The sequence below is a fragment of the Musca vetustissima genome, unplaced genomic scaffold (assembly GCF_032173495.1).
Source record: "Musca vetustissima isolate MV318-11 ecotype Yass unplaced genomic scaffold, APGP_CSIRO_Mvet_v1 utg7330, whole genome shotgun sequence".
In the NCBI taxonomy this organism is placed as follows: Eukaryota; Metazoa; Arthropoda; class Insecta; order Diptera; family Muscidae; genus Musca; species Musca vetustissima.
Window position 1 is genome coordinate 277,144 of NW_026882603.1, and position 27,614 is coordinate 304,757.

General features: G+C 34.3%; 1 protein-coding gene across 1 annotated transcript in view; it reads right to left on the reverse strand.

The window, feature by feature from the left end:
• LOC133329138 (heparan sulfate 2-O-sulfotransferase pipe-like) overlaps nt 1–27,614 on the reverse strand; it is a 176,398-nt gene that overhangs the window by 46,915 nt on the left and 101,869 nt on the right. Inside the window, exon 2 of the mRNA XM_061537636.1 lies at nt 13,224–13,384. Within this exon, the coding sequence (XP_061393620.1) occupies nt 13,224–13,384 (161 nt within the window). The remainder of the gene's footprint in view (nt 1–13,223; nt 13,385–27,614) is intronic.

Consider the following 27,614-nt stretch of genomic DNA (forward strand, 5'->3'; position numbering starts at 1 on the left):
AAAGAACGAAATATTTAACATGGTAAACTTTATATGAGTACGTACATATGTATGCATACATACAAAAGGACCAATGTGTATATAGGTATACATGTGTGTGTCTGTTTGCAATATACGATAATATATATGTATGTATGTATATAGTTTATGTACGCATGAATTTTTATCAAACATTTCATTGTGCAACATTTTATTATTACAGGTGCAAAATAGTATAAATTGTTGTTTTTTCATACCACAAATATATCCGAAGTAGTCTGTTTTTTAGGTACGAGGGGTAGAATGAGATTTGACCGGAAATTACTAATTAAAAAAAAAGTGTTCAGAAAACAAGAATTTTAATTGAAGTTTCAACGCTTTCCCTTGAAGTTCTACAAATTATTTTAATGTTATCTTATTTAGCTCTGATTGATAATTTCTCACACTGACCTCCCCACCCCGCTCAAAATTTAAGTGCATACTTTGCTTTGGGGATGCTACCGATATTGGTATGTCAGTACACTTATTTTTGTCTGAGTGGCTTTTGCCACAAAGCACAAATGTTTCTCTCTTGCAACAGACGCACATTCGCATATCTCTGTTCACACACATACACACCTATACACACTCCCATACAAAGCCCCACAAAGTGGCAACACACATTCGATGCATAAGAATCGTATCGCCGCACAATTTATTTAAAACATTGTTTAACGAATTGTTTGCATAGTTCGTCGTTTCGTTTTTTTTTTTTCAAACCGCATATTTTTCGGTCTTTTTGTCCCAAAAGCAGACAAATGTCGACTTTGTTGTCCTTTTGTTGTATTTTTGCAAAAATTAATTCAACATAATGTTGTTGCTGTTCTTTTTTTGTTGTGTGTTGCTGTTCACGGTGATTGTGGTGTGCTTATAAAAGAAAAGCAAACTCAGCTTTGTCGGTTAAATACTCCACAGGGAAGATATGGGGAAGTCGAGTTTGTCGAGTGTTGATGAAATTAAATCCCACCGACTGCCACGAACAACATGACGTAGGACATGGGTAGGATGTGGTGTTGGGGAATACGTAAAGGTGAGTGGGAGTAATAAAAGTGATTGGAAACGCTGCTCATCTCAAGTACCATATTTAACTAACCATATATTTAAAAAAAAAATTTCAAAAAAAATTCTCAGCATAAAAAAATATTTAAAAAATCCACGCTTACAAAAATAATTAAAAAAAAACAAATTTAAAACAATTCAGCGCTCGAAAAAATATTTAAAAAGTTCCAAGCTTAAAAGAGAAACAAATTAAAAAAATTTCATACTTGACAAAAACCTTTAAAAAAATTACACTCTTGAAAAAGTATTTCAAAAAATCGAAGCGTAATCCATGCTCTGCTATGCCGTTGAAATAAATATCCTTTAAACAAGCATACCCTCCACCATGAGGAGGGGGGCTCCTAGAAGAAAACTCATGTTATAATAACACCTTGAACATACCGAAAAATACGTAAGATTTTTCTAAAAATAATAATGGGGCTAACTTTATATGGGACTATAAAAAAGGGAGATCAATATTTATATTTTGTGAGATAGTACTGAGATTTGACAGACAATGAGAATACCAAATTTAAGAATTTTTTCTTTCAAACAAAAGAAATCTCCAAAATACCGACTATTGGGAGGTACCATCATATGGGGACTATCCTGAAACTTCGACAAGTATTAATAATTTTTGCTACGGATATATGTTATTCAATGAGAACCCAAAATGCCAAATTATAGCCAAATCGATTGGAAATCGTGTCCGATATCCCCAAAATCCCGAATATTGGGGGTGCCTTTATATGGGGGCTACCCTGAAACTTGCACCAATATTTATACCCTTCACCACACTGTGGTACAATGTATTATGTCTTTGTGCATATGTTTGTAACAGGCAAAAGGAAACGAGATAGGCACATGGTTCCTTTTGAGAATATGCATAGAATCACTTTTTAAGCCGATTTATGCATATCTGTCCGTCCATGTATTTTTGGTAACAAAGTACAGGTCGCATTTGTGATCCGATTTGGATGAAATTTGGCACAGTTCACTTATTTGGTCCAAGGACGAATCCTATTGAAATTGAGAAAAATCTGTAGAGATTTAGATATAGCTCCCATACATATTTTCGTCCGATTTAAGGGGACCCCATTCTCGGGGTCAAAATTTTTGTTGATATAATTCGAATCTACACTGATTAAAGAATGTCTCTACAAAGTTTCAAGTGAAAATCTCAAGAACTTTTGAAGATATAGCCAATTTATTGTGTCAGCATCAAGTGACGGCTGAAGGGCTTCTCAAACTTTAAACGCGTTTTTCTCTAAACATTTTTTTGCGGATGGCGGGCACTATAACTCAAAAACTAATAATCCAATCGGTTCCAAATTTTGCAACGTTTCTCTGGGAGTGTATAGCTCTGGTATGAACTAGGATAAAGCCAATCGGTGAAGATCTTCCTTATTTTTTAACTTGGTTTTTGGTAAAAAATCGGCGATTTTCCAAAAATATTTTTTCAAAGGTCCACCATTTTGTTAATTTTAGAGCGAAGTCAATAATCCTAGTTCATACGAGAGCCAGACATGTACTCTTTCTAACACCGTTGGAATTTTCGGATTCCGATGTTCCAGTGAGGAGTTATAATGCCCGCCATCAAAAATAAGGGCTTTTCTTTAATTAAAAAAAAAAACAACAACAACACAATAACAAAAATTTTTTGTAAATTATTTTTCTTCTCTTTTAAATCTTCAATTATATATGTGCAAAGTTACAAACCTGAACAAGCATTTGTATTCATTTACCAGCCCATTGAAAATCTTGAAAAATTAAAATCGAGAATGGGTGGGGTAAATGGGGCACCAAAGTCCCTCTACATCTTTCGATTTGCACGAAATGTGGCACAGAGTACTGAATTAGATCCAGAATAATGTGTGCCAAGTTTCGAGAAAATCGGTCCAGATTTCGATATAGCTCCCATATATATTTTTGTCCGATTATAGGTAAATAGTGCACCAAAGTCCCTATATATCCTTCGATTTGCACGAAATTTGGCATAACATTCTGAATTAAGCCTAGGACGATGTGTGTTAAATTTTGTGAAAATCGGTTTAGATTTAGATATAGTTCCCATATATATCTTCGTCCGATTTAAGGTAAATTGTGTATCATAGTCCCTATATATCTTTCGATTTGCACGAAATTTGTCATAGCGTACTGAATTAAGTCTAGAATGACGTGTGCTGAGTTTCGTGAAAATCGGTTCAGATTTAGATATAGCTCTCATATAGAGTATTGTCCGATTTTAGGTAAATAGTTCACTAAAGTCCCTATATATCTTTCAATTTGCACGAAATTTGTCATAGCGTACTGAATTAAGTCTAGAATGACGTGTGCTGGGTATCGTGAAAATCGGTTCAGATTTCGATGTAGCTCCCATATATAGTTTCGTTCGATTTTATGTAATTGGTGCACCAAAGTCCCTATATATCTTTCGATTTGCACGAATTTTGGTATAGAGTACTGAATTAAGTCTAGAATAATGTTGCTATGCTTCGTGAAAAGATCCATAGGTAGGCCGATTCACACAACGTACTGAAGTAATATAATCCCCAAAATAACGAATATGGGGGATACCGTTATAGGGAGGCTACACCAAAACATTGACCTATATTCCTCATTTGCAATACCCAACATAGCAATCTAGCTCTATCTTAAATTTGCGATACTTTCCAACAGCCTAGGAGACATCCATATTGGACATTAAAAATCTTCATCTTTACTATATTGAATCGGCAATACAACATCTTATAACATATTTCCGGGTCTATATTATCAAATCGATTAAAAATTAATAGCGATCTACAAGGGTAAAATCGTGCTTTCAACACTGCCTAACCACTCACTCATTGTTGATATCGAAACATACAGTGGTGGTCACAGAATTAAAACATTTACTGTGGTAAACATTTTTTGATCAGCCCTCGATTCGATTGAAGTATTTTTGAAATTTTTTTAATTCAGAACACTTCGATATACTGCACTTAAGAGATTTAGTGTAAAAATGGAAAATTATTTCATGCAATTTTTCCATAAATAACGGTTTTTATGAAAATACATCGACTTTGCAGTGGCCATATAATTAAAACATTGTGTGATTTTTTACTTTACTGCATTTTTTGAAAATATTTTTTAAAAAAAGCTCTTTAATTTAGTTAAATTATCTAAACTAAGCACCGATAAAATCATTTACTGATAAAAATTTTTGAAAAAAATCTGTAAAATCTATCAAAATTGCCAAAAATTGGTACAGTACACCTTACATTCAGAAAATAACCCTTATTATAGAAAATAAAGGTCCGAATGCACCAGAAATTGCTAGAATTAGTAGAAAACAAAAAATAATTCTCAAAATAAATAAATATTTGAAATAAAAACTCAAAAAATGGTAATTAACCTAAAAGAACGATTCAATTTCGATAGCCTTTATTGAAGAAGGCCAGAATATTTTTGCAGTATGTGAGAAAATATCGATTGATATTGGCATTTATTATATCAAATCGATTGTTCGAGTAGTACAGAATATATTTCATCAAAAAATTTATCAGTCACAACAGAATGCACAGAGATCAACACCTATGTTGACGAGAAAACGTTTCTGGTACACAACAGCATGTTTGATGGTTAACTCTTGACCCTTAAAATCTATTGAACATGACAATATTTTTCCAAAATAATATTTTTTGAATAGAATAATGCCCATTTAATCTATTTTAGCCTAAAAGAAAGAAAAATTTTACAATTTGACAAATATTTAAAGTCTTGTGTTGAGCATCAAAAATGCTGCTGTGTGGCAGAAACTTTTACTCGTCAACATAGGCGTTGATCTCTGTTCTTTCTGTTGTGACTGGTATATTTTTTGATAAAATATATTCTGTACTACTCGAACAATCGATTTGATATAATAAATGCCAATATCAATCGATATTTCCTCACATACTGCAAAAATATTCCGGCCTTCTTCAATAAAGGCTATCGAAATTGAATAGTTCTTTTAGGTTAATTCGCATTTTTGAGTTTTTATTTCAAATATTTATTTACTTTGAGAATTATTTTTTGTTTTATACTAATTCTAGCAATTTCTGGTGCATTCGGACCTTTATTTTCTATAATAAGGGTTATTTTCTGAATGTAAGGTGTACTGTACAAATTTTTGACAATTTTGATAGATTTTACAGATTTTTTTTCAAAAATTTTTATCAGTAAATGATTTTATCGGTGCTTAGTTTAGATAATTTAACTAAATTAAAGAGCTTTTTTAAAAAATATTTTCAAAAAATGCAGTAAAGTAAAAAATCACACAATGTTTTAATTATATGGCCACTGCAAAGTCGATGTATTTTCATAAAAACCGTTATTTATGGAAAAATTGCATGAAATAATTTTCCATTTTTACACTAAATCTCTTAAGTGCAGTATATCGAAGTGTTCTGAATTAAAAAATTTTCAAAAATACTTCAAACGAAGCGAGGGCCGATCAAAAAATGTTTACCACCGTTAATGTTTTAATTCTGTGAACACCACTGTATACTGGTATGAAAAATGGGGTCTCTGGCTCCATGTTTTGATTTAGTTCCCATATACCGTCCCTCCTTTTAAAGGTATTTTTTATCTATTGTGCACATTTTACAATCAAATTGGCTGTAATTTGACATATATGGGGACAATAGGAAAATATGGAGATATATTGACAATTTCCTGCATATATTCTAGTCTCCCTCCAAAAACCCGGAAAGCCAAATTATACAACATTTTGTTGAAAAATGCCGCTTAAACCTTAAAACTTCTGAAATTTGGCTTAACCGAAACTTGAACATAGAATTTAATTCTGATCGAGTTTATATACACATTATGAGGTCTCCGTTGAATATTTCGCAGTGTTGCTAACTGAATGATAAATTTAATATAGGCTGCACTTTATGATAGAGGGTATAAAAAATCCAGTCGTATAGGGTACATAAATATTCTTCCATATTTACCGATCTTTATCCCCCTCCACCCTATTACTCATTTTACCCGTTTTCATTATTATGTGACCATAAAAATCTTTTTTATTATCACTTTGCAGCTTTTTGTTTTGTTTATGTGGCAGCACAGTACTGATAGCATTTGTTGCCACATTTTCATTTTAACCAGTACCAGTATTTCTGCGTTCAAATTTATATTCAATACTTGTTGGGCAACCAACTCCATTCGGTTCAGAACTAGTCGGAGTTCCATTTATGTTGCATTGTTGTTGTTTTTGTTGATTTTTTTACTATTCTCCCACCAGCCAACATTTGATAAATATTGATCATCATCAAGTGGCAGCATCGCACCAGCAGTTGTTGCTTTTGAAATATGTGTCCAGTTTCCAGTATTTTGGTGGCATGCAACAACTAACGAACGAACGTATGAATACCTGAACAATGGGGGAATTTCAAGCTGTGATTGCAGAGTGCAGTTTAAAATACTATAGGGACTGAGAAAAAAAAACACACAATAAAGCAAGCTAGCCATTTTGCCGCCATCATTTATGACATAGTTGCAAAGTTATGTTGCCAATGTTTAGGGGTTTTTTGTTGGCGTTGGCATGATGCTGGGTTACAATAAATGCTATGTGGATATCGCATATGTTTATTTTGATAGAAAATCAAAACTAAAACAATATTCGCGAAGTTTTGAGAAGACAATAGGAAATATAATAAAGGTTTTTTTTTATATCGATGAGTTTTAGAAAAATCAATATATTGAGGTAATTACAAATGACTATATTTTGTGTATTATTTTAAATTGGCATCGGGCATCGTCATTTTTGATTAATTTTTTCATTTCATAACAGAAAGTGGATTTTTAAAGAATATTTTGTTAATATCTCTCAGAGTTTTGATTTTTTAAATAATATTTTTTTCGAGGCCTGACAGAGCTATGAGTTTTTAAAGAATATTTTTCTTAGGTAAATTTTATTTTTCCAAAAGTAAATTTTTTCAAGGAGTAACAAATATATAAATGACGATTTTTAAGACTAAGAACATAAAGGCGCAGCAGAGCATGCTTTTTTTATAGGATCCAGGAATGAATTATATATTAAATTAATCATTCCGTTTGCAATACCTCGAAATATTCGTCGGAGACCCTATAAATTGATCAGATCTGTCTGCTGTAATCACAATAAATATCGCTATACTTAAGATAGAGCAAATGGGGCATATGGGTTCACGTTTTAATATAGCCCAATTCGCTACAGTCCAATTTTCGGTATTTTAAAGGGTTTAGCCACATGGTATTCCGGGTTATTGTAGAGAAATATATTTCGATTTTATATTTTCAAGATTGTCAATGGTCTGATAAATGAATACCAATGCATGTTAAGGTTTGTAACCTTGCACTTATATGTATTTGAAGATTTAAAAGAGATAAAAAATAATTTACAAAATGTTGTTGTTGTTTTTGGTAAGTGTAGATTCGAATTAAATCAAAACCAGTGAGCGGAGCAGTATAGTCGGTCGTGGCCGACCATACGATACCCTACACAACTACCAAAGAACTCTATCTTTATTCCGAGCCTGTGTAATACTTCGTAATAGTTGCACCCTCTTGCCCGATTAGAAGTCAACTGCACCTCTTCTTTACACTGAGTTATTTTCCGAAAAATACTAACAGTCCTTGTGATTACTTGTCCATATTGCCTTCACCGTGGGTTGTGTTGTGATGTTCGGCTTATAATTGTAGCCTATAGATTGAATCGAAAAAAAAAACACAAAAATAAGGTTTCGGTCCACTTCATCCCAAAATTATCACCGGTCCACTATTATCACCGAAAATTATAGGCGTTGTACTTGACCAAAAAGAACCTCATGGGACATTTTAATGCGATCAGCGCTATATTTCCGCCCTCTACTGTGGTAATGGATTATTAAATAATATCTGCATACGTAAGCACTCCACATCCGAGTACATACGACAATATAATTGGTATCAAAATAAAGGAAAGCCACTACTCTTGGATATACTATCAACTTCTCGGCTCTATGTCCTTCAGGAGTAAATATATACGCTATAGAATACAAATTTTGTAATTTTTCACACAAAAGTCAGGGTCCATTTGACCCTCTAAATATTGACCGATCTTTATCAAAACACACATGCTTATTATCTGGCCCAATCCCCTTCTCCATGTAAAAATTCGCGATGTTTGGGCCATAATCGCGGCCTCTGGAGCGACCAGAAAATCCGACAAAAATTAAGTATCTGGTCCATTTCATCCCCTTAGTATTAACCGATCTTTACAAAAAACAATAGGGGTCTTCATTGGGCCGAACCCATCCTACATGCAAAACTTCGTGAAGATTGGTCCATAACTGTGGCCTGTATCGTGTTTACAAATTATAATGGACAGACGGACGGACACACATGTCTAGATCGACTCAGCTAACCGAGATATGACAATCGGTATACTTAAAGGTGGGTCTAATATTTGGCGGCGTTACAAACTTTTGGGGCTGCACAAAGCTATAATACCCTGACAACATAGTTGTGTAGGGTATAAAAACTAAATTAAATTTTTTGAAACCGAGGATGGGTGTAGTGTCCCCTTAATAAAATCTACAATATATGTTCAAGATTGGACATAGGCACCATATAAAGGTCCCGCCCCATTTTAGACACTTAATTTGGGTTCTTGGTGGATATAAAGCAAATAAATTACATAACTCCATATAAACATGCTTGATGACGGTCTGAGACAAAATTTTCCATCCTGAGTGCATGCAAGTATGTTGATTTACGCATGTCCGTCTGTCTATTGAAATCACAATAGAGATCGCAATATTTTACATAGAGCTCTGAAATTTTGCACATATATTGCTAATACTCCTAGGATGTTTGGTATTGAAAATGGGATATATCGATCCCACATATAACGGAACACCCCATTATTTGATATTTTGGGGATTTTGGACAAGAATTGGCTGTAATTTTGTATTTTGGGTTCTCATTGAATAACACATATCCGTACCAAATATTATAAATATTTTCCCTTGTTTCAGGGTAGCCCCCATATAACGATACCCTCCAATAATCCGGAATTTGGGGTTATTTGACTCGTTTTCCAACCGAATTGGCTGTAATTTGGTATTTCGGGTTCTCAGTGAATACCACATATCCGTACCAAAAATTACTAATATTGACGAACGTTTAAGGGTAGCTTCCATAATATGGTACCTCCCAATATGTTGATTTTTGACACGTTTTTCAATCAAATTGGCTGTAATTTGATATTATAGGTTCAAAAATTGCATCAACACATCTCACTAAAAAATATTAACATTGACCCATTTGATTATTTTGAGAATTTTTCTCATTGGCTGTCTCAATACCAAAAAAAAAAAAAAAAAATCAATATTGATCTCCGTTTTATTACAGCCCCATATAACGGTAGCGTCACTATTAGATAAATACAAAATTTAAATCATTTTTTTCTCACGTATTTTTCGTATTCGGTATTTTCAAGGTCATATCATAACATGAGATTTTCCTTGGAGTCCCCATTAATTTTAGATATTTTGATTGTGATCCTCTGATGAAGGGTATAAAAAGTTCGCCTGCGCCCAACTTAATATCATTTTTACTTGTTTTATCGTGATCCGAATTGGATGAAATTCTGGCACAGCTCATTTAGTTGGTCCAAGGACGAACCCTATTGAAATTGGTAAATATCGGTTCAGCTTTAAATAAAGTTTAGTTTGATTTTATAATATTACACCACGTGTCTAAAGTTTTGTCGAAATCGGTTCAGAAGTAGATGTAGCTCCCATATATAATTTCGTCCGGTTTAAAGTAAAAGGATGGTATTTCTGATTAAAGCGAAATTTTTTATAGCACATATAAAAAAGTCTGTATATATCATTCGATTTTCACGAAATTTGGCATAGCGTTCTCAATTACGTCTAGAATGACGTGTGTTAAATTTCGTTGAAATCGGTTCAGATATAGATATAGTTCAAATATTTAGTTACGGCCGATTTGACAATGATGCCCTATTGAGACGAAACCTTACACATCGTACCAAATTGAGCCTGGAATGACGTGTATAAAGTTATGATGAAATCGGTGCAGATTTAGATATAGCCCCTATATATATTTTCGGCCGATTTTATATAAATGTTGCACCAAACAAGTTTGTCCCATTGAAACATTGAAATTTTTCACATCGTATTGAATTGAGTCTAGAATAGACTGTGTTAAGTTTCATTGAAATCGGATCAATTGTAGATATAGCTCCCATATATATTTTCGCCCGATTTAAGTAATTGGCACACCAAACTTCCAAGGTTAGTACGATTGAGACTAAATTCGGGACACATTTACATATAGCTCACATTAATAATCTTGTTAGATTCCAAATGATACACCAAAGATTTCAAGTCTGCCCGATTGACATGAAATTTTGCGTAGATTTCAGAATGACATGGTTATTAGTTGATTTAAAATCGTACATATTTTTATGTAGATCACATATTTGATTTCGTCCGTTTATATCGATAGGACATTGTGCGTATGAGCATCTTTGTGGGTATCCAACATATAGTCGGTTAAGTCCATTTTTTTTATTTTCCTTAAACCTATACCAAACTAGTAAGGAAAGTAATAAAGTCGGACTGGGCCGACTTTATACATATGTATCCTAACAATTGCATGTCTATGTTCCCTCTTTCTCCAACCTATCCTAACTTTAATTTCGTTCGAGCAGATCTAGAGCCGCCTGCGTAACATGGGGAAAATTTATGGAAAACGATTTATAACAAAATTGATACACGCTATTCGGTACGCCGCGTTGTTAAAAATATAATCTATAATTGTTAAAAATATAATCTATTTTCACGAAAATTAACACACATCTCTCTAGACATAATTCAGTACGCTATGCCAAATTTTGTGCAAATCGGACGAAAATATATATGAGAGCTATATCTAAATCTCAACCGATTTTCACGAAATTTAACACACATCGTTCTAGACTTTATTCAGCACGCTATGCGAAATTTCGTGCAAATCGAAGGATACAAAGGGACTTTGGTGCACTATTTACCCAAAAACGGACGAATATATATATATATATATATATATATATGGAAGCTATATCTAAATCTGAACCGATTTTCACAAAATTTAACACACATCGTTCTAGACTTAATTCAGTACGCTATGCCAAATTTCATGCAAATCGAAAGATATATAGGGACTTTGGTGCACCATTTACCTTAAATCGGACGAAAATATATATGGGAGCTATATCTAAATCTGAACCGAATTTTGCCAATTTCAATAGGGTTCGACCTTGGACCAATTAAGTGACCTGTGCCAAATTTCATCCAAATCGGATCATAAAGGCGACCAGTATTTTGTTAACAAAATACATGGACGGACATGCATAAATCGGCTCACAAAGTGATTCTTTGCATATTCACAAAAGGAACCATGGGTCTATCTCGATTTCTTTTGCCTGTTACAAACATATGCACAAAGACATAATATCCTGTACCACAGTGTGGTGAAGGGTATGAAAACGAGTTTCGGAAGCGTTTTTTTGTGGATTGGAAACCCCTTGGTATAACGGTATTATATCTAAGGGAAATCACTTTGAAGGGGACATGATCGGTATGTAAGTTAATAAATACATAAAAAAATAAATCTATAGTTTTTGATCACACTTCGTATATTGGCTTTCTCGAATTAGCAATTATTTATTAATATCCATAAACATTTAAATCTGATTTCAAATTTTTTATGTTTACCTTTAGCTGGGTTTTTTAATTAAACCCGACTCTACGTTTCTAATTTTTTTATTGTTGGTTTAGAATACGCTATCCCTGACCTGATTTCCCACATAATAGTTGTGTTTTTATTTCAGTACCTAAAACATAAAAAAACATATATATGGAAAATAACTAACAAACAGACATATAAAAATCAAACAAACATTTTGGCTCGTTAGCTTTGTTTTTTTGGCTGCTGTGCAATTTATTTATTTATGTTAATTCCACAAAAGAAAACAACGTTTAACGGCTGAATAAACTTGGTAAATAGTACACAACGTGTGTACACAACTAAATAGCTTAATGTGAGGATGGAGGTACACCATGATCACACATGTGTTGACAATTTTTCTAACAACGAAATAATGTTAGGTTATGTCAACCTGTTTTAAATATTGGCAACGTGTTTTAGAAACTTAAAATTTTAAATTGCCTGCCACACATAACAACCATAATTATCATTAGCAAAAATTGTGTAGAGGGAGAATGAAAAAAAAATCGGAAAATTTTGTTAATTCCCAAATCTTTTCTTTGTTTGGTTTTTGCTTTCGTCTTTTGTATTCTGAACGCACTTTTCGAGGATAAGAAGACTGCAGGACATAACAAAAAATAATTCACTTTTGGCAAATGATGGACAAACTGTCAACATAAGATGCAAAAAAAATGTGATTTCAGTTGGAGGGTACTCCAAAGAAGTAAAAAAGCGGGATAGTGAAATGGAAATACTACCATTTAATAAAGGGTGTTGGAAAAAGGAATGAAAGGATTGAACATTTTAAGTTATTCTGAAATAATATTACAAGTTCCTACTTCAAATTTCACCAAACTTAAGGGAATGCTAATGGAATATAAGGAACCTGGAAGGACAAATTCCATTTTTTAATGAAATCTTGGCGGATTTTTCTCTTCTTTTCTATATCAAATAAAATATCTGTCTTTGACCAAAAATTCTTATCCTTTCGGCAACTGATTTTAGACATGTTATTAAAATTTATTTATGCTCCCTATTTCGTTTTTCTTAACTTCAAGTTAAAAGAAACAACAACAAATTTTCCTACCATTCATTTCTTTGTTTTTTTTTCATAAGAACAAAAAAAAAAATTGCATAAATTTGCAGTAAAGATAAATTTTTGCAAGAGCTGTTTTTTTTTCTTTCTTTCAACTCCCACATTTCTGTTTTTGTTTCTTTCTGCAGACTAACAGACACCACACAAAAAACCCCGAGTAGCTGAATGACATTGCCACCAGCAGCAGAACCACCAAGACCAGGGCTTTCTCTAGCTGCTCTACAAAGCATAAACAATAACAACACCAACGCCAACAACAACAACAACGATAGAATTCCGGAAATGATGAACATGATTAACTTACTTGGTCCATCCAAATGATTGCTGCCTGTCAGACCGAGTGCTGAAAATTCTGATGGCTGTAATTTCATTTCCATCTCTTTAAGGCGACTGTTGAGTTTATTTGTGTGCATGAATAAGAAAAATGTGCAGGATATGGCCAGTAAGGCAATCAGTTCAACGGATCTGCAAAAAAGTAAGAAAAAAGAGAAAAATAGACATTAAAACAAGAGAATAAAATAATGGAATATGGAAAATAAACAAAGAAGTTGGAGCAAAAAACAATGAAAATATTTTTGATTTTTAAATTGTTCAAATTTGATTTTAATTTTGATGGATGTTTTGGGAGTTGCTTCTTCAGAGATTTGTTTTTACATAGCATCTCGGAAAGGATAAACAATCAGAGGATTTTCATAAAAAGACAAAAATTTTGGTGTTCTATAAAGAATTACTAAGCTTCTCTAATATTACAACAAATCTCTTCTTATTGACTATTAAAAAATCCATGCTTATTTGTCAATAAAAGATTGGGAACTGTTTTAGAAAAAATCAACGCTGGTGGATCTATAGATGGTCTATAGGGGTCTATGAAAAAAAAAATTAAAAACCCTAGGCTTATGTGTGTTTAGGCCTGACCTGACTTTTTGAATAGAACACCAGAAAATCTTCTGCCATATAGAGAAGACCAGATGCTCTTCATTTGTATGCACAGAAAAAATAATTCTTATATTTTAGGTAAATAGTGTTCAGAATGTGTTGTTAATGCCTGGATTTCGGCATTTTATGCATTTAATTCATAAAACTTTAAATGCCGCATTCTTGTCAGATAGAGTGAAAAAATATCTTTTAATTGTGGTGGCGGTTTCTAGGCACCGAAATTCCTTATCGTTTTAATTTTCCTATTTTTATTTTATGTTTTCTTCGTTATGTGTCTTGTTTCTTCTTATTTCATTTTATGTTGGTTTTCTGCGTCATTAGAAAAACCAACATAAAATCAAAATAATTTGGAAAATAGATATGCGAATTTTGCAAAACCATTACAGATCTAATTACAATCGAGTGAGTCTGTTGTTAGCAACAGAAACAGTAGTCAATAAAACGGTTGGAAAAATAACAAACACGCAGTAAGGGAGAGCGAACGATGCGAAAACAAGACACAGTCGAACAAGGTTGGTGGTGTTTTTTTCTTGGGAGGAATAAATTTTTTTTTTCAAATAAAAAGCGGGAGGGAGAGGAAATATGAGCGCAAATAGTGGCAAAGTAGAGTGAAGTAGGAAAATTGTTGTGATATTAATGAAATGTTGGAATGGAACTCCAGAACCTTTAAACTATCTAAAAAAGGTCCTCACTCTCACCTCTAATGTGGGGGTTACAGGACAGGTGGTTAGGTGGGTTTTATCTTCTGAGGAACCAAAATACCAATTACAGAAAAATACATTGGAAAATGTGGCCAGTTTCTGAATTAGGCTACACTAAATGTTTTTGGTGCCATCTCCAATTGGAATGTTTGACATTTTTAATTTGTGATGTGTCCAGTTACTTCTCTTACAACGAATTTCGTCGCCAGGAGATGCTGAAGAAGCGTTCAAAAACGATGTGTTGAAAGTATCACAATCACAATAAAAGTTGTAGCCTATGCTGATGATGTAGTCTTGCTGGTCGGTGGGAAGTTTCTGCCGACGATCTCAGACATCATGGAGGGTGCCTTTTCAACTCTGCCCAATTGGGCACACGCCAGTGGTTTTGGCGTAAACCCCACTAAGAGTGAAAACCCCACTGGACTCCCTGATTAAATTCCAGGCTGCTAGATGTGCTCTGAAGCTCCGAGAAACGGATGCCTGGAATCCTTCACACCACGCCAGGTTGTGACTTCCTGAAGAGTAGTACTCACATTAGTGACTAGGCGGTAAAAGATTGCCAAGAGAACCTGGTTGCAGAATCGAAAACGACACAATAAGAGAGAGAGAGAGAGATTAAAATCATTGTGGGACCATAACGAGTCACTGCAGGATCAGATCTCTCACCTCAAAATAGGACACCAACGAAGAGGATTACTGCCGTCTATGTGAGGACGAAATTGAACATATCCTCTCTTAGGTGTCCATCGCTGAGTGGCAGAAGACACAGACAGTTTGGATAATATGAAATTTATAATCTATCTTTCTTCTCCAAAATAGACCCCAAGCAGATCCTAGGTTTTGTCAAGAATTTGATATGGCTAAAATAACCACTCTTCTAAGCTCTCCAACTCCGACTATCTTTCCTCTTTTTTTACTTGTAGCACACTTTGGTACACGGTATTATGTCTTTGTGTATATGTTTGTAACATGCTAAAGAAAACGAGATAGACTCCCTAGGCTCCCAAGGACAAACCCTATTGAAATTAGTAAAAATCGGTTTAGATTAAGATACAGCTCCACATATTCGTACGATTTTATGTGAATGGCGCACCATAGACCGAAAATCTAGCTGATTGGCACAAAATTTTGTGTTAAGTTCTGTTAAAATCAGTTCAGATTTAGATATAACTCATGTATATATTTTAGTCCGATTTTAATTATTGATGTTAACATATTAAGTTCGACCAATTGCATGCAATACATCTGTTTAATATACCGAATGTAGTTAAGGATGATACCCTTAACCTCTTTGAACCCATCCGACCTTACTAGTTAACTTACTGGTTTTAATTTCACATAGTTTTTAATGGAGAGAATTTATTTCACGAGCTAAGTCACATCAGGATATTTAAAAAATGTTTTTTTAATTACAAACCAGCAAGGAAAGTAGTAAAGTCGGACGGGGCCGACTATATGATACCCTTCACCACTGTGGGTATATTCAACACATGAATCCTAACAGACGTCCCATTTTAAAAGGACCATCAAAATGAAATTGGATCCATAAACATGTCATTCTGCAACCTATACTAATTTTTCCATTTGGTCAGATATAGAAGCTATATCTAAATCTGAACCGATTTCAACGATTTCAGGAAATTTAACACACATCATTCTAGACCTAATTCATTACGCTGTGCCAAATTTCGTGCAAACCGAAAGATATTAGGGGTCTTTGATACACCATTTACCTTAAATTGGACGAAAATATATATGGGAGCTATATCTAAATCTGAACCGATTTTCACGAAATTTTGCACACATCATTCTATACTTAATTGAATACGATATGCTAAATTTCGTGCAAATCGAAAGATATATAGGGACTGTGGTGGACCATTTACATAAAATCGGACGAAACTATATATGGGAGCTATATCTAAATCTGAACCGATTTTAATTAAACTCAGCACACATCATTCTAGGCCTAATTCATTACGCTGTGCCAAAATTCGTGCAAATCGAAAGATATAAAGGGACTTTGGTGCACCATTTACATTAAATCGGACGAAAATATATATGGGAGCTATATCTAAATCTGAACCGATTTTTCCCAATTTCAATAGGGTTCGTCCTTGGGCCAAATAAGTGACATATGCCAAATTTCATCCAAATCGGATCATAAATGCGACCTGTACTTTGTTCACAAAAATACATGGACGGACATGCGTAAATCGACTCAGAAAGTGATTCTATGCATATTCTCAAAAGGAACCATGTGTCTATCTAGTTTCCTTTTGCCTGTTACAAACATATGCACAAAGACATAATACCCTGTACCACAGTGTGGTGAAGGGTATAATAATATCTGTACATTGTGTTTTTGTTGGTTTTTAGTTAAAAGATTTAGAATTTCGATAAATCCCTGTAAATAAGTGTGCGTGTGTGCAAAAGAAAAGTTTCATTTTTTGCCCAGCAGAAACCAGAACTTTAGTTTTTTCTTCTTTAAATTAACCTAAAAGCTAAACTTTCAATGACATCCGAATACGCTCATTATCACCTGTGACATGTTAAGCCGGTGACTAATATCTGTTTTACTGTTAACTATGGTGGCCATTTTCTTTTTATGGCTTTTTAAGGCTTCAAAAAGTTTTGTTTTTATATTGCATTTTCCACTCCTCTCTCACTGCCTAACAATCTCCTTTGGGTACCGGTTAAAGTGTGTGCAAATGAAAGTTTCCCCAAGTTTTGTGGTTACTGAAGTTCCAGTTTCCTTTCCAGATTTTTGTTTTTGGCCCAGCTTACCACTGGTATTATCTTGCCTACGTTGTTGTTACTGCTGCTGCCGTTATGACATTAGCAGCAGTAGTAGTAGTAGTAATCGGAAATATTCTTAGGGCAGTCAGAAAACTATATAAACATAAATTTTTCTTGACCATCTGTGCAAAATTGTGAAGAAAAAAATTATATCTTTGTTGTTGTTTTTTTTTCAAGTGTTGTATATAGAAAAGTTGTTTGTTTGTTGTTTTTTTCCTCCTTCGGGATTTTTCAGCAAAACGAATTTCGCGTTTTAATGTCTTCCCTTGTGTTTTGGTTCTTCGTTTTAATTTTATTTTCTATTTTGTTTGTTTTTGGTCTTTCTGTTTCAGCTGTCATTTCCTTCGTTGGCATTTTGTATTTTCGAAAGGAAAGCTAGTTATGAAAATATTTACAAGTTGTTGTTGTCATTGATTTTAAATCGTTTATTTCCAATAGGAGGAATAGAAGCAGGTTCTTCTTAAGAAGGATTTGAGTGCAGTGAGAACGAATTTTTAATACCTAGTTATAAATAACAACATAACAACTGCAGGATCCACATTATTTTAATATATCTTTAGGTGTTTATTAAATAAAAACGTCGATGGAATATCTATTAAAAGTATGCCTTCTATACGAAGGACTTCTGCGGATAAAGGTCCTTTACCATTATTCTACAGATCATCTTTCGGCCTTTTTATACCCTCTATCCTTAGGCAAAATATATATTTTGAAATATTCGTTGGAACCTCCATATCACGATCTATACATGCCTGTATGTCCGTCCATAAGTCTGCTAATACATCTAGTATTGTTGGTATTTAAATTGCCCCATAATTTTTTAATTTATGGTATTTTGAAGGTTTAGCCTCATTTTTCAAGCTAAGTGACAGGAATATTTCCAGAAATGTTTCAATATAGGGCCTATTTTTTAATCATTTAGAATGTCTAACACACGGTGGAGGTCCGAGCCGAACTTAATAACATTTGAACTTTTAATTAGAAATTTGATAAAATATCTCGTAAGAATGGGAGGGCCTATTTTTTTAATTTAGAATAGCATCTGCAGATCCTCAAAAGACAGAAGGGCTTTCTGGGTATGCTTCTTCCATCTCCTGCAAAAGACAATGTCTCTTTCGGCTCTTTGTGTATACTTATTCCACAAAGAGCTTTTTGGGCATTCTTATTTCATATGCTGTTCGAAAGTTCGGACTTCTAAGAATCGAATATGATTCCTCTAAAGACAGAAGAGTAATTTTCTACTTCGATCTTATGTATAAGATCGGTCTTCTACGAAAAACAGAAGAGTTTTATGGCTATTCTACTTCGATGGCAATAATATAACACGGTCTACAGTCATCTAAAGAATGAAGAGCTTTTTGGGTATTTTTCTTTTATCTGCTGTTCGGAAAGTTCGGACTTCTAAGAATCGAATAAGATTCCTCTTCTGTGAAAGGTCGGTTTTCTATAAAAAACAGAAGAGTCTATGGGTATTCTACTTCAATCTTCTGTAGAAGATTGGTCTTCTATGGCAAGAATAGATTATCGTTAACAGGTCATCTAAAGAAGGAAGTCATCTAAAGAAAGAAGAGCTTTTTGGGTATTTTTCTTTTATCTGCTGTTCGGAAAGTTCGGACTTCTAAGAATCAAATAAGATTCCTCTTCTGTGAAGGGTCGGTTTTCTATAAAAAAACAGAAGAGTCTATGGGTATTCTACTTCGATCTTCTGTAGAAGATTGGTCTTCTATGGCAAGAATAGATTATCGTTAACAGGTCATCTAAAGAAGGAAGGACTCTTCGGGTATTCTTGTTTGATATTCTCAAGAAGATAGATGGACGGTTTGGGTAAATACCTAAGGGTTCCCTGAGTATTGTGCTCGTTGGGTATTCTTCTTCGATTGTATGGAGAAAATCGGTCTTCTATAGATGGTAGACCTTCAGTAAGTCTTCTAGAAGTAGGTCTTCTATATAGAATACCATAAGTTGATCTTTTATGCATAAAAGACCTTTAGCTAATCTTCTATGGATTTAAGGTCTTCTTATGGGTAGGGGAGAGGGGGGCACTTTTAAACACTTTTTTCTTTCAAGCCTCATAAAATTTTTTATTTTATAATTTTTGGTTTCTTATAAATTTTAACTAATAGGTACATATCATTGACTAAAATGCAAAAAGTCGTAACTAACAAAAGCATAATTACACTGCGAAAACATGGTCACCCATGTACAATTTGTCGACAACTGAAAAGGATAACCAAATTGTTTTACGCAGATAAAGAACAAGATTGCCATATACAAAAATGTGGTAGCGGGTCGGAAAAAAATTAAACCAAGATTTTATGAGCGCTGTTCAAATGTGTCCCCCTTCAAAAGGTGCCCCTCTCCCCTATTCTATAGTTAAAAGGCCTTCTATGGGTCTTCTATAGTTACAAGAACTCCTATAGGTTTTGTATAGCTAGAAAAACTCCCTTCGGTATTCTAAAGCTGGAATATATTCTGTGGTAGGTGGAAGATCTGCTATGGGTCTGGTATAGTTAGAAACCCTGGAATACATCCTGTGGATTGTCTAAAGCAAGGAGTCTCTCAGTCGGACTTCTAAAAAAAATGCATTCGGTCTCTAAGAAGAAAATCTATCTATTACCGGAAGACCTTCTGTCGGTCCTCTGCAAAAGGAAGTTCTTGAAGGCCTGAAAGTTTCATCCATTACCCTTCCCCCTTTCCCACAGTAACTCCATTTGGGTTTTTCTAGCTATAGGAGGCCCTTAGTCGGTTTCTGAAAACATTCAATAGGCCTTCCCTTGATGGTAGACTTCATCTTTGTATTATTTTGTAAGAAGACCTCAATCGGATCCTATATTACTGTAAGATCTTCTGTCGGTTTTCTGGAAATGGAAGTTGTTTCATCGACTTTAGATGACTTTTTGGTCACTTCCATAGATTTTTTACGGATTGAAGAACTTCTGAATAGACCTGAAGTTTCATCCATTACCCTTCCCCCTTTCCCTTCCCCTGCTGATAGACCTCAACTTTGTATAATATTGTTAGAAGACCTCAAGCGGATCATATATTACCGGAAAACCGTCTGTCGATCTTCTACAAATTGAAGGTCTTTTCTCGGCTCTAGCGGGCCTTCTAGAGAACTTCCATAGATTCTTTACGGATTGAAAACCTTCTATTCAGAAGTTTCATTCATTACCCATCACCTTTTCCCACCCCATACTCCATTTGAAACCCACAAATTCTCGTTTAGTCCTAGAGTCCATTGTTTCGCCTTCCTGCCATTGGTCTATTATTTTGATTTATGTGCTAGTTATTGTTGTTGCTACTGCTCCCGACCATTCTCTGTATGTGTATTGCTAGTTGTGTAAAGTTATTTCTCAACAAAAAGTGAGAGGGGAGAGAGTGTTCTAAAGTAGAGGTGTGCAACGAAAAAATTCTCAGAGAACAAATGAGAAACCGCCATATGAAATGACTTACTAAAAGAGAACGCAGAGAACGAACTTTTTTATACATGTAAACAAGGGCACTAGTTACCATGGTTGAACAGGGCTATTCTAAAATCTATTGGAGTTTTAAAACAAACAAAAAAACATTGTTCATTGTTCAATAAAAATGAACAAAAGAAAATGTTTATTCCCTAATACGGAAAAAATGTCCATAAAAACCAACTAACATTCCAGCAGCAACCTGGTGGTTTGTTGGTTGTTGCAGTTCCAACAACAACAACAAAAGAAATTGCAATATTGGGATTTAGTTTTTATGTTTCATCAGGTGCAACAAATAAATTTATTGCAAATGATTGGGTTCGGTTGATGGTGATGATGATGACGAGGATGTTGCCATGGTAATGATTACTGGGCAGGGGAGTGGGTTAGAGGGAGTGATGGTGTTTTAGTTGGTGGTGCCGATGATGTTGAGGATAATGATGATGTTGTTGACCATGTGGTTGATTTTCATGGTATTTAAGTTTTAAATAAATATTGGGAATTTTTGAAATTTAGTTTTAAATTTAGTTTTAGTTTTAAAATTATAGAAATATAATTTTATACAATTGTATAAAATATATAAATAATATTTATTATATTTAATAGCTTTAATTTTTTATATAAAATTTCAGAAATTTGTATTTTTTATAAGAATTTTCAAAACTGGTTTTCACATTAAAATAATATTTTTTTAATTTTTTATTCACGAAATGATTTTTTGTCAATTTAACAATTTTTATAAAAACAAACATTCAACAAATTTTTTCCACCATCAAAAAAAATAAATTTTATATATTATTTTCCAAATCCTTGTCCTTTTCTTTCAATTCAGTGTATTTTACATTAAAAAATTTCTTTTTTAATAGCTTGCTGTTTTCTAGTTACTTTCCACGAAACCACGACTATCATCTTTAGTTACTTGCTTGCCATGTTCTAGTAGTCCTTCTTGCAACAACTTAATCCGTCTGATGATGAGGATGATAATATTGTTGTCATTTTACCACAGAAAAATACTGAAGGTTTTTTTAGCAGGTTCAGTTCTTCCTTTAAGCCATTGTCTCCTCAACTTGGTTGGTTGGCAAAACTTTTCTTTGCCTTTGGTATATTCCGCCTGATTATAATAAAGAGTTTAGTTTGTATTTTTTTCCTTGGAGTTTTGTTTTAATAGTTTTTTTTTCTGTGTGATGTTTGTTCGGCATTAAAAACAGACATGCTTATAAACGTATATATTATTATTATTATATTTTAAGTTGACTGAAGATTAGCCATTTTAACCATTAAAAGCTTGTTGTTTGTAACTTCCTTTTTGGTTTTTGTGGTTTTTAGCCAGTGTTGTGTTTTTTGTCTACTATTTCATTGTTTCTTATAATGATGGCATTAGAATGTTTTAAATATCATTTACTTTAGAACATTTTGCCGGATTAATCTCTTCTATGAGGATTTATTTGACATGTATGTAATGGAACTGACAATTTAGATCTACTGGATTTAATAAGGTTTCGTACTCATAAATATCCACATATAGAATACCGACTAAAGACACCCAGAAGACCTTTGGTAGATTTTCTATTTCTAAGTGTCCTCTTGTGGATGGTCTATTACTAGAGCACATCCTGAATGTCTCCCAAAGCTAAAAGATGTCTTTCAATTCTCCTCTAGCTGGTTCCAGACGACTAAAGATATCCAGAACACCTTCGATGGATTTTCTATTTCTAAGTGTCCTCTTGTGGATGGTCTATTGCTAGAGCACATCCTGAATGTCTCCCAAAGCTAAAAGATGTCTTTCAATTCTCCTCTACCTAGATCTAGGCCTCTTGTGAATCTTTTATAGGAAGAACACGGGGGTATCTATAGCTACAAGATCTCCAATGGGACTTCTAACGCTTTAAAGTTGTTTCTATAGATAGAAAAACACATATGGGTCTTTTATAGTTAGAAGACCTCCTTTGGCCAACGGAATATTGATGCCGCGTGTAAACTGATAATGCAAGACCGTCATGTGACATGCCATCACTCTTGGGCATTTTGACCATCACCACGAACTCTATATTGCATGAACATCTAGCCATCGTTGGATCCTGCAGAATTTGATAATTGCTCAAGAAATTGTATCGATTGCGGCAAAGAAATTTAAACAAGAAAACAAGATCGCCACAGGCGACGAATAATGAATCTATGCGTATGAGCCCGTAACAAAACAGCATCGTCATCTGGCTTCTGTTCCGACTGTGATTTGTGTATTTGTTTGCGTTGTCACTGCCTGTGGCCGGGGTTTTCCTTGCCACTTGCGGTTATCGCTTTTGCTTTTTTTGTTTTGGGATACCAGCCCGGACGTGCGTCGAACTGGGGAGGCTCCGGTCTCGAGCCAGAGCGGAGGTTTTCCTTACCGTGGGTGTCAGGTGCCCCTGGATCTGTCGATCCAGCCTGACAGTTGGTGTGGCCCCTGGGGAGCTTCGCGGGGGTTGTGGTTTTGCCCCTCATGCCTTTTGTATGTTCTCCGATTGGTACAGCACTTTGGTGCTTGTGCGCTGGTGGGCGCATATACGCCTGTGGCTCAGCCACTGCGAGGTAGGCCTATTGGCATGTGCTCGCACAAAACACTTCAAGATACTGTTAAGCAATGTAGTCAAAACTCAGTCCATATTTAGTGATACACCACAATTGGTTTGCTTGAAGCCTTCAAAGAAATTGGAAAAACGAACCAGAGAAGACGAATGATAGTACAGCATGATAGTATACGCTGTCAGACATCGACTCAAAATCGGTCCTTTTTTGCCGATCAAAACGTGAGATGACTTATCTTTATACCCGCAAATAAAGAAATAAATATTTAAAAAATGGTTAAATTCCGCCTGGTCGAATTTGTTATGCATTCGGTTATTATGTGGACTTTTAAAATATCTAAAATCGATATGGATCTGGTTTTGTTTTGGGCTATTCCATGTTAAATTGTTGCACAAGGTGAAAACGCATTCCGAAACTACAGACACTCGGGATGGAAAATTGGGCTAGTACCTTAAACATAATGAAAATATTATATGAAGATATCGTTTGCCCACCAAGGTTCCGGTAGGCCAAATGACAGCGACTTTTAAATTTTTAAAATATAAAAAGGCAAGCTATACCCAAGCATGGACCGATATTGACGTTTTTTGGTAAAATCTTTAAAATACAAAAAAGTGGGAAGCCATACCGGAACGTGGGCCGATTTGGTACGAATATTTCACACCTACTTAGAACCCTTCGATTGAAAAATGTCCCTAAAATACCGAATAGTCCCGTTATATGGCGGCTACATCCGAAGTTTGGTCAATATTCATAATTATTGGTAGGAAAATTTGACACCTAACGAAAAACCCAAAATATAAGATTAGAGACAATTGGGTTGAAACTCCGAAACTTGAGTCCATTTTCGAACTAAGAACAGTATTGAGGTTTTTTTTGCAAAAATTACCAAAACTTGGAAATATGAGAGATATCATTATATGGAGGCTAATCTAAAAAATGGATCAATATTAATCCTATGAAAATTTGCTACGCAGTGAAAACTCAAAATACAAATAACGGCCAAATCGATTGAAAATGTGTTCAAAATCCTGGGGCCAATACCAATACTAAAACCTGGAACGATACTGATAATTTTTAGTAGGAGAAATGACAACCACGGAAAAGCGTGCTAAAAATATCGACTAATGAGTGGTGGCATTATTTGGGATTTTGTCTCTATAATTTCTACGAAAAAAATTTTCAATCTTCAAGATGCCGACATTTACAGTCACTTCCATTGGTAAATACTCGTAGAACCTTCAAAATATCTAAAACATTCAACAAATGCGACCAGACTTTAATATGGGGATTATAAAAGATGACCCCATATTTAAAAATTTCTCCGAAGAAGTTTTTCACTCTCCAAGTACCCGTAAATTGACATACAACCATTTCCGTTGGTACATATGTCTAGGACCTTCAAAATAAATAAAATGAATCGGGACAATTATGTATATTGCGGCTATGTCAAAATATTGCAAAGTATGTTTGTGTCCACCAAAATTGCAAAGTAGTACTTGAGTGCAGCCAATTTGTTTGGAATATTTACCGTGGGCCATCAGAATATCTGACCTTTATATGCGGGTTATGCCAAAGCAATAAATTGCTAACATTTTTTTTAACCGCCAAGAAACCAGAATGAAAAATTAGAACCTTTTCGATTGTAAAATCTGCATAAGACCTTGAAAAAAATGAAAACGGGAGCGGTGTAGTTTTATGGCCACTATAGTAAAACTTGGACCGATTTTAAAAATCAAATTTTCAAATTCAAATTCGATTTTCAAATTCAAGATTTCAAAATTATACGAATATTTCAATCGAAAGATAGACGGAGGTCTGTCATGGCTATGGTATCTCCGGTGAATATTTCGAGGTGTTACATGCGAATTATAAGTAATGATATGGGTCAATGATTTCTGTGGCCAACAGCTACATGTGGAGGTATCCTAAAGGAAACTGAGGAATCAGAATTATCTATGCTCGAATCCACACCATTAACTACATTAGATATGGGGCAATTACATCTTCCCAGAATTAAAAAAATCACTTTACTTTTTGGAACAAACCTCTTGGTATCAGTTATTATTCCAATATCTATATATTCAATAACCTTCTTCATGTTTTGCCGTTATTTCAAAAACTAAAAAAAAACTAAAATTGATTAACACAAAATTCTTGTTCTGCCAATTAAATTGTGGTTCGAATGTCAATGTCAAGGATTATGTTGGATAAAACGCACAACATTTTGGCTTGTCTACACATCGACCCAACCCAACTTTTTGGCCAAACAAGCCAAACTCCACAGAATGGATTAACAAATTTTGTTTCGAGAATGTCATGGAAAATCAGAAAAGAAAAAAATATTCAAACTTGATTTTACAAGAAGTTGGAATACAAAACGCCCAATACCAAAACCCGCAACTCGTGTGCAGATAGTGTAAGGTAGGAAGAAAAAAATCAATTCTTGTTTTTCATTCTAATCAACAGGTTTGATGACCCAAGTTCAAGAGATAGAAGATTGAAAAAACGCGCACACACGCATTATGGAGAACTTGTTTGTTGACCTTTGATGGCCAAATGGCCGATACCGATTAAGTTTTCTTGGATAATTTTAGCAGCCCCCTATATATTTGTTTTTGGTTTTTTTTAAATAATAAATTTCAGAATTCTTTAACCCTAGGCTATTTTAAAAGAAGACAAGAAAAAGTCCATAAAAATTACCACAAAAAAAAAAACATCGCACCAAAAGGTCAACAAACTCATTAGCATAATATTCATAGCCATTCAGAGCTATTTCCAATACGCAATGTGCCATAAATATTCATAAAAAAATTGATCTCTTGTTTTGGTTTTGTAGAGATTTTTTAATTAATCATTGGGTTCGTTTTGTTGTTGTTGCTGAGTTATTTTGCTATCGACTGACCAGAGGCTAACTCCCTAGACCAAAGCACCAGCATCACCATCGAATGAATCTAAAAAGGGATGACATAACAATTATTAATTGTTCACAGTCATTGGCCACTGTGACCACAGTTGATGAAGAATCAATGAGTAAATGAGACGAGGGAGGAAGGGGTTTGGAGGGGCTGAAAATCAACAACATCAACAAAAGCATCATTGTCATCATCATCATGAGAAGAACAGTGTAGTAGTAGAAACCCCTTGGGGTCATGTGCTGATACTGATGATGATCTGGCATAAATTATGCCCAGTTTCATGGCTTATAGGTAAACTAGATATTTTTTCCTATCTCTATCTCCCTCTATTCGTTCGTTTTATTTTTACACAATTCCACTTAATAATAACATTTCATAGAGTTGATTAAACTTTTTGTTTATACGTTTGATTGTTTAAGTGTATAGAGAGAGATACGCATCGTGTGTGTGTCTAAAGTATTCAACAAATGGCCTAAAGCAATTATGACTGTTGTTAGCACAAAACCAAAAACCTTTCATTTTTCTGTGATTTTTTTTAATTTTCAAAAAAAGAACACCGCTTAACCACAATTGAAAAAATAACAGAGAGAATTAAATAAAATTGTAATTGAATGCTTTTAATTTTTTCCAAAGGCATATCGGGGAAAAAATGAGCACGACATAATTGTAAACAGATTTGAAATTTGGTTAACAAACCCCGATGATTGTCAACAGGTAAATTGTGGTTAATACAATGTGGTCAATATAAATTGTGCGAAAAAAAATATATATATTTATAAAATGATACAGGGTTTGGAAGCGTATTTGAAGAGCTGGTCTGTGGAATTGACATGTGAAGCAGATCAACTCTAGTGTTATTCATATTTTAATTACTATAGTATAAACACATACGTTTTATTGATCATTTAAATACTAAAATGCAACTCTGTTTTAAACATTTGAAATTAACGGTTAACTATGTAAATATTTTGCAAATAGTACCAAAATCTACATCTCTGAATCTACTACATTATTACACAACCAATACTAGACGAAGATCTTGCTTCTCATAAGTAGTACCTAAGCTCAATTAAATTTCAATAAAATCTCTTCACTCCGAGTCCTGGACCCCCCGGCTCTAATTCGTTTAGTGAACACTGAAGGCTTAAGATCATTAGCCACGCTTGCCCAAGTTGATGGACTATATCATAAGCTGGAAATAGTTCCTAAACAAGGAGTAGCCAACATTATTGTAAATCTTGTTGTTTCGAGTTTTTTCACTGGCGCCCAACGTGGGGCAAGCCTCATTGTAACCCAAGGAGCTTTCTTCACTGGC